The following is a 10,805-nucleotide window of genomic DNA, read 5'->3' as shown; positions in this document are numbered from 1 at the left end:
AGGACAATCAATTGATTTTGATAATGTTGAAGTTCTGTGCAAAACTAGCAACTACTGGCCAAGACTAATTAGAGAAGCTATCGAAATTGAAAGAAATCAAAATAACTTTAACCGTTCGGATAGCTACCATCTTAGTGCTGCGTGGAAGCGAATAATCAAAAAATACATTATTTAAATGCATGCCTGCAAAGGGCAGCGCACTTCAAAAGGGATTACCGTTGGTAGGGATATTTTAACATACACAATAGACCCCCCGCTCCCCCCACATTGTGCAAGAGCGCAGAAGCGTGGTCACATCTACGCCTCTATATAAGGAACGAAACAGGTAGACTTCTCCACAAATCTGGCTGTCGCCTGATGAAGCTAGTTGTTATTACTGGCGAAACGTCGTACTCAGATTGTAAATGTTGTGGCTTGGCTCTCCAACACACCGGTGTGCTGTATTGGTGACGAATTGGCCACGTTCTGTTTACGTGACAACCCTTACTAGTTGGCTGTGTCGGGTGGTGGCGGGTTTAACGACACATTTATAAATTTACGCGATCTAACCCAAAAAAAATCTATTATCGATGATATTGGTCGCGAAAGCCTGCTACGTGTTAAGCTCATAAAAGCAGTTGTAAAATAATTCGTTTTCAGTTAGTATTTAAAATTGCATAGCTCCAGTGGCTTGCTAATATCTGATGTGCAAAAGCGCATCTGAAAGTGCACGATGCGAGAATGACCGGAGTTCACGTGATGGCGTATGCTCCTTGACGAAACTAGCGAGGTGTTGTGCTTCATTTGAGGCAAGCGCTCGGTGTGTAATAAGCGCGACCTTAACATGTTTCGTTTGGTAATCGGAAGCCAACACAGCTGGACGAGCACCGGATGGACACGGTCCGATCTCGCGGTACCCCGTCATGACGCGTGACAAAGAATTCTGTTAACGCTGCAGCTTGCTAAAGTTTTTTTGCCAGACGTCCTGTAGAGTAGCGAGTTGCAATAATCGAGCCTTGTCGATACCACGCTGCACGCCACCATATTGGCGACGTCACGCCTTCATCGTGGCTGAATCTGAATGTGTCGTATAAGTGCGAGACCCGGAGCTTCCTCGTCCTCTGCGGGTGAGAGAGGCGCTGGTCGCGCGGGGCTGCGTGCATTTATATTCTTAGGTTTTTTCGGTAAAGTCACGTAGGTAAAACATTAAAATTAATGAAAGTAAAATAAAACAAAATAAAAATAAAAATCACGACGTTTCGGAGGCAACACAAAACGTCGTGATTTTTATTTTTTTATTTTTATTTTGTTTTATTTTACTTTCATTAATTTTAATGTTTTACCTACGTGACTTTACCGAAAAAACCTAAGAATATGAATCATTGCAGTCACGAAAGCTTCAAATCTAGAACTGCGTGCATTTGTTTGCGACGGAGTTCGGCATAAAATTCCTAAACTAATTTCAATATTCCATCTCCACCGTGAGCAACGGTTCGCCCCTTCTCACACGAGGTGCTCCAATTTTAGTGAATTGGCAATCATTGACCTCTTTTCATTTTTCTCTGCTTTCAACCACCTCCCATCGCTTGCGACGTTCCGTTCATCAGTCCACTGTGCGCGCTCTTCATATGAACCTTCCCGAATAAATCGCAATTAATAAATTTATTTTTGGCGACTCCGTCCCACCGCGCACACAAACGTCGCGACCCGCCTGGCACGGATCGTTCTTTTGTCGTGTCGTCCAAGCGCAGCAGCGAGGACGAATGCGCAGAAGAAACAAAACTTTGAAACTTATGATTAGCGCATCGTGTAGAGCTCGTCGAGAGGGATAAATCGCCGGAGCGTTCGCCTTCAACAGACATAGAATGACGTCGCAACGCAGTTCATGCGAGAGCCGGGGACTTGTGGGATCCCGGGGTCCCGCCATAAGCTTCACGTAATTCCATCTTCAGATTTCTCCCCTTTCCCCCGGACACGTCCTTCGCGGTTTCAGACAATTATCTTTCTCCGTTTGTCTTCCAATGTCTCCCTGCCAACTTTAAATGCACTGGCCAACATCATGTATAAGTAAATCCATTATATAAAGTGGTGATATTTATGTTATCAGTTTCCTCCTCTGGGCATACGAATCTCGAGCGTAGACTTCGCCTAAAATTGCTGTGATTTTGGTAACGACTATGACTTACCCTTGGTCTCACTTTGGCACCAATGAAGCGCAAACTTTGCATCGATGCAGTCTGCGACCACTTTCACTATTCAATATTCCCAGAGGGAGACGGTCCGATGGAATATTCATCACCGATGTTGGCCGTGAGCAGGAATCGAACTTGGGTCTCAGGGTTCGTAGGGCGGGGCAGCGCTAACCTCCGCAGTACCACTCCCCACATACTGACCAAACAAAGATCGCCCGTACAGCCTTCACAGACTGTTGAGGAAAGTGCTGTTAGCGAGCACCTCTGAAGGCCAAAACGGCACACGAGGGGGTGGGTGGCCAGCACCACGCCCAGCGATGCGCCAGATAGGCCCTGGTACAAGGATCCTCCACCACGCCCCGCCTCCTTTGTCTCCCCCAATGGCGATGTTTACACAATGCACCGGGTACTCATTTGAGGCCGAGTCGACCTAGGGGAGGCCCAGGACAGGTTTAGATAACCGTCACTGGTGGTGGCCGTGAGCAGGAATCAAATTCGGGACGCCGGATTCGTAGCGCAGCGCGCTAAGCGCTGCGCCACCACTCCCCACATACTGACACACACACCCACGACATGATAATACCCCTCGTAAAACATCACGTCTCCCTTGTACAGGGTTTTAATGTTGGGTTGTAATTTAGATGCTCAAGGTATCTGATTTGTAACAGCAATTTACATAAACTTCAATAACGATGTACTATTCATAATGACGTCGTTCATTCTTCTGAAAATGTTTTTGCAAAAAAACATTGAGAATTAATGCAGCTATCTTTTCACGCATAATGACCAATATAAAAAAAACATTAGATTATTCATTCAATTATAAGAAAAGAAACATTGAGGCAGTAATGAATGTGTGCTTATCGAAGCCCACGCTGATACATCAGCAGACGATGTCTCCTCCGTATGAGGTTTTTGGGGTTAGATCGCGTAAACGTCCGACAAAAAATCACGGGAGGTATCGAGATGTTCCAACGCCAAATATATACGTACCACGAGGCGTGGTCAGGCCTGTGTGTATGTTTAACTTGTTTTTGCGCCCGTACGTAGCCAACCGTGCTAATTGGAGGAGCGGGGTAAGTCTGCGCTAACAACACCTCACGCTTGTGGTATATCATGCAAACAGACGTGCTTTGATAATCGCGCACGCATCGTCCTTGAAGCTGATTGGCCTACTACCAAGACAGCCTCGTCCCTGGCCTCGTGTCACCGCCGGTGCGAGACCAGAGACCGGCGCAAGGGCGGTGCAAGTCTCAACACATCGACGGCTCGCGTCGAGCAGTTTTGAAACGAGGTGTGCGCCCGCGCAGAAACTTTGACAACGCACGATCCTATTTGGCATCGTGCATTTATTGCGCATTTTATAAATCAGATTTACAAGAAAAACAATAACGAAAAGAAAGGGACGTGTTAATATTGAGGCAAACACAAGCTACGCGGATATCAACGCGCGATGTGCATTGGTAAAGTTGATTAATTTTAATTGCCCGCACAGCGATTAGAAATAGAAATCTTTAACAAAACGACACACGGAATCAAAAGTGCTGCTGGGTGCGAGATCGGCATTGCTGTCATCGCCAGGGATGGCAGCTGCAGAGCGTCGCGTGGCCACAACACCGCGTAGCCGCGTGGCCGCGTGAGCCACTTTAGCGTCGCTTCAATCCCACGTTTCTCTGCTCGTAAATGGCTCGAGTGAAGGGGCTGGAACAACAAAAACAACAACAAAAAATCTAAGCAATTGGGGAAACTGGGTCACGGCACAAATTCAACAACAAGCGCGGCCACGGCATGCGAGGCAGGCGGCGCATGAGGCGGCAGCAGCAGCAGCAGCAACAGCAGCAGGAGCGCCGCGACAATAAGAGCCCTGGACAATGTAAACATCACATACGTTACAACATGCCAAAACGACTCGCTACGGTTAATTAGCCAAGCGAAAAAAATCAAATCAGAACGTGATCGTAAACCTTCTCCCATCTCAAAGCGAACAGGTAAATGTGTTTTTTTCTCCATAATAATAAAGCACTTTTGGGTGAGATCTTGTAAATATAAATGCGTCGTAGCTTTTCTCAGACGGTACCAATTCATAATTTTTGGCTTAGCCCACGGAACGATCTGTGCCCAAATCTGTCATTAAGAAGCCTGCAGCTCGTGACAAATGCAATCATCAAGTGGCGTTGGAAGCATTTAAATAAAGAGCCAGTTACTCTTCATTTGGAGTTGCTTGTTCGTTCTCCCCCCGTGGTCGCGTGGATTTGTCTCTCCAGGGTCCTCTGGGTTTCCCCTCCACATTCAGAATCAACGTGCGTTCGCATTGTTTGGCTGCTACGAATTTGTCCTAACGATGATGAAAGCCACTTCATTGAGCTTGTCAATTTGTGGCCGGGTCACTTCTGGTGAAGATCTGTGCCGGGCGAGGGAGGTAACAACGCCTCAAACGTCTCGCCACCGCGGCGCCCAGAGCCGGCAGTGCCCACTCACTCAGCACCCTGAATAAGAGCGCGTGACCCTGGTCTCACTCGCTCTACCCACTCTCATCACCCAGCAGTGGCTGTCCTTAACGCTCGTGACGTCACTCCACATCGACCAGCCCCCCCCCTCATTAATAATCATGAGCAGGTGACGTCACTCCACGTCGACCAGCCCCCTCATTAATAAACATGAGCAGGTGACGTCACTCCACATGGGGGGGGCGAGGCGCCTCCTCCCCCCTCCTCGGCGTCAACTCACAGCCCCCACTACAAAGGCAGAACCCTCACGTCACATGATCTCCGTCACGCTGTTGAGACATCAAAGTAAAAAGGACGTCGTGATGAACAAGGGATTATAACCTTGACATGTAATAGGTCTGCGTCACCGCGGCCTTACAAACTGCACACGGATTGATGCAATGAATATATCACGTCGTGGTCTGCTCTTCGCTTGCAAGTTTCAGATTTTCTGCAATACACCCGTCCTTGGATGGGCAAATGGCTCGTTTCATAATATTGATCCTGGGAGACAGATCTTTCTCATTTGCAGCACCACACCTCTGGTACAACCCCCCAGAAGCAATCAGCACACTCTTGACTCCATCATCACCATCACCACCACACTCACAGTCCCAACTCAACACCACGGCTTGTCGCACACCCGCACACAACAACGACAAGCTCACAGCCACAACGACCCTTTTTAACAGTTTGCGCAACTCTAGATGGTATTGATTTATTTCTCATTGTATTGTCATTGCAATGGCCGTGCATTGTGACTGTGTCCAGAGCCGACACGTTGATGTTGAGCACGCACGACGCGTGGAAGAGAGACGGGCGAGTTGCAAGCCGGCGACGTTGTGTCAGCAGCGACCCACATGTCAGCGGCAAAGCAGCGGCGACAAGATTCCTGTAATTGCTTCGTCTTTTTAACGAGTTATCGCGCTGGCACTCAGCAGGCAGGATTTACAACCTGCAATAATGATTTAAGAGGAATTTATAAACATGCACTACCGAATATTTTTCTTTTCATTATAGTTAATGCATATTATTTGCACCTTCGTGCGTTTGAACGCGTTTTAAGTATTTACGACCAAATTTCGCCTTGACAAAACCAGCTTGTGTTACGCAACTGTTATACAATCTCCTCCTCTTTGTACATTTTCCGTTAGCACTTCCATCCAAAATCACATTCCCTTCTCGTGTGAACATCGCGTGAACAACGCGTGGAGAGCGCGTGGACATCGCGTGAACATCGCATGAACCACACGTGGACATCGCGTGAACGTACCATGAACAACGTGTGACCAACGTGTGACCAACGTGTGGACAGCGCATGAACAAGTGAAAACGCGTGAACATCCCTAGAACATCGCGTGGACGGCACGTGAACATCGCGTGAAAGACGCGTGAACATCGCGTGAACATCGCGTGAACAACACGTGTGGCGCTGACGAAACACTTCTATCGCATCGTGTCTGCGCAACATTCCGCAATAAGAGAGCGTGGGATAACGACCCCATGTCCGTCTTCCAGCACGCGCAGTAACAAACACAGCTTTTTAATTCTGTTCTATATTTTTGTAACAAAAAAAGTTGTTGTTTTTGTCATTGTTGAATCAACTAGTAGTACAGAGAAGAATGCATTGAAACTGATCTTATCCCACCCTGCTCTTATCCGCATGTGTGCTTGAACCAACCACAAATCGGTGGCAAATCGGTCCGGATCTGTGACGGTGATAAAATGTGACGGGATGAACAGCGGCCGGGTGAATGATCTGGCCACCTAGTCCTCAGAAGACTCACTCTCGGTGCCTACGAGATGTTAACTCCCTCGCCTGGTATACAGGAGGTCGTTGGTTACACCCCGATCTTGACGCCTGTTGTCTATATAGAGTTTGTACGTCACCACGTGTTGGGAGTGTTTGGCTGCTGCTATAAATGTCCACGACGATAAGCAACTTTGTTGGAGCTGTCACTTGTGACCAGGTACCTTCTGAAAAAAGAGCTTACATAGTAGCTCAGTGAGCCTTACCTGGTAAAATACAAAGTTTAAGTTAAGTTTTTAGCAACGATTTCAATCGGACAAACCACCTCTCACGTTTAAACTGAACCCCACAAATGGCCTCGGCAAAGGAAGCCTTGGCCCCAGTTGACATTTTTTTATAAAACCTCAAAATCGAACGTGAGATTGATCCGCGTGGCGCTATATGTGAAGGCGTGCATCACAATCACCATCATCACAACCATCACCATCATCATCACAATCATTACCATCATCATGATCATAACAAGCACCATCATCATCACAATCATTGCCATCATCATGATCATAACAAGCACCATCATCATCACGAGTATCACCATCATTATCACAATCATCACCAAAATAGACAAAGATCCCCTGTATAGCCTTAACAGACTGTTGGGGCAAGCGCTGTCAGCGAGCACCTATAAAGGCCAGAACGGCACACGAGGGGGTAGGTGGCCAGCACCACGCCTGGCCGCCTTTGTCTCCCCAGTGACGATGTTTTTACACACCGCACCAGGTACTAATTTGAGGCTGAATCAACCTAGGGGAGGCCTAGGACCGGTTCAGATAATCGTCACTGATGTTGGCCGTGAACGAAAATCGAACTTGGGTCACCAGGTTCATAGCGCGGCGCACTAACCGCTACACTACCGCTCCCTATATACCCCACACATGCACGCAATCACCATCACCATCATCACCGTCATCGTCGTTATCATCGTCGTCATACCCTTCAAAGGCGATGGCCACCCTGTAGGAGATTGCGACTCCACATGTCAAGATGATCCCGGCGGGGCTGGCCTGCCTGCACCCACCACAGCAGCACAGCACGGCATGCCCTTAAACACCCACACAGCACTTCCATCACCACAAAGAACAAAGATCCCCCGTGTCGCCTTAACAGACTGTTGGCGTGCTGTTAGTAGCGAGTAGCAGCACCTATGAAGGCCGGCACGGCACGCGAGAGGGTGGGTGGCCAGTAGCTCGCTCGACCGCCTTTGTCTCCTCAGTGGCGATGTTACACACCATTTCACTAGGTACATTTTAGGCTGAGTCGACCTAGGAGAGGCCCACGACCGGTTCAAGTAATCATCACTGGTGTTGGCTGTCAAGCGGAAATCGAACCCGAGTTGTTTTGGGTTGGAGTGGTTTTTTCCAGGAGTGGTTTTGGGTTGGAGTGGTTTGGGTTGGAGTGTTTTTTTGCCAAGAGTGGTTTTGGGTTGGAGTGGTTTTGGGTTGGAGTGGTTGTGGGTTGGAGTGTTTTTTTGCCAGGAGTGGTTTTGGGTTGGAGTGGTTTTGGGTTGGAGTGGTTGTGGGTTGGAGTGTTTTTTTGCCAGGAGTGGTTTTGGGTTGGAGTGGTTTTGGGTTGGAGTGGTTGTGGGTTGGAGTGTTTTTTTGCCAGGAGTGGTTTTGGGTTGGAGTGGTTTTGGGTTGGAGTGGTTTTGGGTTGGAGTGGTTGTGGGTTGGAGTGTTTTTTTGCCAGGAGTGGTTTTGGGTTGGAGTGGTTGTGGGTTGGAGTGGTTGTGGGTTGGAGTGTTTTTTTGCCAGGAGTGGTTTTGGGTTGGAGTGGTTGTGGGTTGGAGTGGTTGTGGGTTGGAGTGTTTTTTTGCCAGGTGTGGTTGTGGGTTGGAGTGGTTTTGGGTTGGAGTGGTTGTGGGTTGGAGTGGTTGTGGGTTGGAGTGTTTTTTTGCCAGGAGTGGTTTTGGGTTGGAGTTTTTGTGGGTTGGAGTGTTTTTTTGCCAGGAGTGGTTTTGGGTTGGAGTTTTTGTGGGTTGGAGTGTTTTTTTGCCAGGAGTGGTTTTGGGTTGGAGTTTTTGTGGGTTGGAGTGTTTTTTTGCCAGGAGTGGTTTTGGGTTGGAGTTTTTGTGGGTTGGAGTGTTTTTTTGCCAGGAGTGGTTTTGGGTTGGAGTTTTTGTGGGTTGGAGTGTTTTTTTGCCAGGAGTGGTTTTGGGTTGGAGTTTTTGTGGGTTGGAGTGTTTTTTTGCCAGGAGTGGTTTTGGGTTGGAGTTTTTGTGGGTTGGAGTGTTTTTTTGCCAGGAGTGGTTTTGGGTTGGAGTTTTTGTGGGTTGGAGTGTTTTTTTGCCAGGAGTGGTTTTGGGTTGGAGTTTTTGTGGGTTGGAGTGTTTTTTTGCCAGGAGTGGTTTTGGGTTGGAGTTTTTGTGGGTTGGAGTGTTTTTTTGCCAGGAGTGGTTTTGGGTTGGCGAGGGATCCGCAGCTGGAGAGGTGGGGGCCGCTCTCCGTGAATGTCCGACCACGTTCACTGAACGAGGGACTTTAAATTTAGTCGGTCTCGTAATAAATAACATCGTGCCTTTCGCACGTCTTATATTCATGCACTAAAACAATTAGCGATGAAAAAATTAAGTATTAATTCCATTTTAACCCTGGCATACGCTGACAAAAACCTAATTTCTTCATAACTGCTTTTTTGTGTTTACCATGTTCTATACACGGTGCGAAATAAGTTGAACATTCGCACGAAGGTAAACAAATAAATCTTTAAACTGTTTTGCTGTTTGCTTTCTGTCTTTGGTCTCTGGTCTAACACTGGTTGAGACGAGGCGCTCAAGAAGGCTGCTGTCTCTGGTGTAGACCAATCAGTTCCCAAGACAAAGCCAGGCATAGTCAGAGCATGCTTGCTTGGCATGTACCGTGTATGGTTAATGCGAATTTGATTCTTTGCAAAAGGTTTCTATTTGGTGTTTGAACATCTTAACACAATTCCTATTTTATTGCTATTTGAGCAAATTTATCATTATTAAACACAATAATTAAAGATTATCGCTTCTGCAAAGCATCAGGGGGTCAGAATCTCACGTCAAATAAACATAATTAACCAAGCTTGTCCTATTCTTGGTTCTTTCGGTAAAGTCACGTAGAAGGGAAATAATAAAATAATAAAAAGAAAACATAATAACCATTTATGTTTCATTATTTTATTATTTCCCTTCTACGTGACTTTACCGAAAGAACCTAGAATATGAATCCCTGCAGTCACGAAAGCTTTAAATCGAAATTCAAGCTTGTCCTGTTTACAACAAAAACAACATCCTTGACAATACATGACCCCCCTCTTGTAAGGCATTGCAAATTTTGCCTCGAGAAAACCATTAGCCTATCAACGGTCGGTAATTTCCTTCCTGCCTGCGCCACTCACATGTTTTGTGACATTCCATTGTTCCAACGAGGCATCAATTCTCCCCAATATTCCTAAAAGCGCACAGCAGCATGGGGAAGCGTCACCTTTGTCTACCCTTCAAATGAATGGCTCACAAAACCATTTTTTTTGCTCGTTCCAACACGGGGTTGGTCGGCCGCGGCGTGGCGGCCCACAGTCTTCCGCTCAAGATCCAAAAAATCCGCCGGCACTCGAGAGGCGACGGACGTAAACACGGCCGGTCGCCAGGCAACCAGGGCCACGGACGCTAAGCAACGAGGGATAAAGGGTGACCTATTTCCCCGCGGTGCGGGCGTACCGCGCCTGATGCTGGTGAATTACGGCGATAGTTGCAAAGCGAAGGTATGCGACGACGTGTTCGTTTGCGAAGCCAAGAGCTTTACAGAGAGAGAGAAATAAATACAAGTCTGGGTCAATGGCAGCTTTCAGCGCCGTGGCGTTGAGTTTGCGCTTCTGGGCCCTTGCGGCTTGCACAGATCACGTACGCGAGCTCCGGCGTGCAGGAAGCCAACCAGGGCTCATCGCCCGCAAAGAGGAGGTGCAAAGACGAGGTGCAAAGACGAGGTGCAAAGACGAGGTGCAAAGACGAGGTGCAAAGCGCAACCATCGGCTAACGTCAGCCCGTCGGCGCGCAAGTGGCGCCGGCGACGCTAAAATGTATCAGTTGTCCGCAATTTTTGTAAAATAAATAAATAAGCACGAAGTCTGACAAAATCCCTCGCGTTGTCACAGTCGCCCCAGGTCTCTCCCTGGCGAAGTGACAACATTGCAATTGTCGTGAGTTCTTGGAGACCACTTGTAGAGGCAACGCGTTAATTTCTAACGCACAAAGCAAGTCCACAGCCTTCACTCAGGCAACAGTTCCTGCCTTCACTCAGGCAACAGCCCTTCCCTGATACAACCTAGGAACACAGCCTCCAGGCTCACGTGCCTAACACCGGCCACGCTCTCAGGTCC

At 47.8% G+C, this 10,805-nt stretch overlaps 1 protein-coding gene across 1 annotated transcript in view; it reads right to left on the bottom strand.

The window, feature by feature from the left end:
• Nucleotides 1–2,796: 2,796 nt before the first annotated feature.
• The window catches only part of PEMT (phosphatidylethanolamine N-methyltransferase), a 35,574-nt gene continuing 27,565 nt past the window's right edge, over nucleotides 2,797–10,805 (bottom strand). The window contains exons 6-7 of the mRNA XM_078863220.1: nucleotides 7,401–7,475; nucleotides 2,797–3,872 (exon numbers count right to left, since the gene is read on the bottom strand). Coding sequence (XP_078719346.1) covers nucleotides 3,818–3,872; nucleotides 7,401–7,475 — 130 coding nt within the window. The 3' untranslated portion in view covers nucleotides 2,797–3,817. The remainder of the gene's footprint in view (nucleotides 3,873–7,400; nucleotides 7,476–10,805) is intronic.

The sequence above is a fragment of the Lampetra fluviatilis genome, chromosome 1 (genome assembly GCF_964198595.1).
Source record: "Lampetra fluviatilis chromosome 1, kcLamFluv1.1, whole genome shotgun sequence".
Taxonomy (NCBI): Eukaryota; Metazoa; Chordata; class Hyperoartia; order Petromyzontiformes; family Petromyzontidae; genus Lampetra; species Lampetra fluviatilis.
Note: the sequence above shows the minus strand (reverse complement) of the source record. Positions and strands in the feature narration are given on the sequence as shown.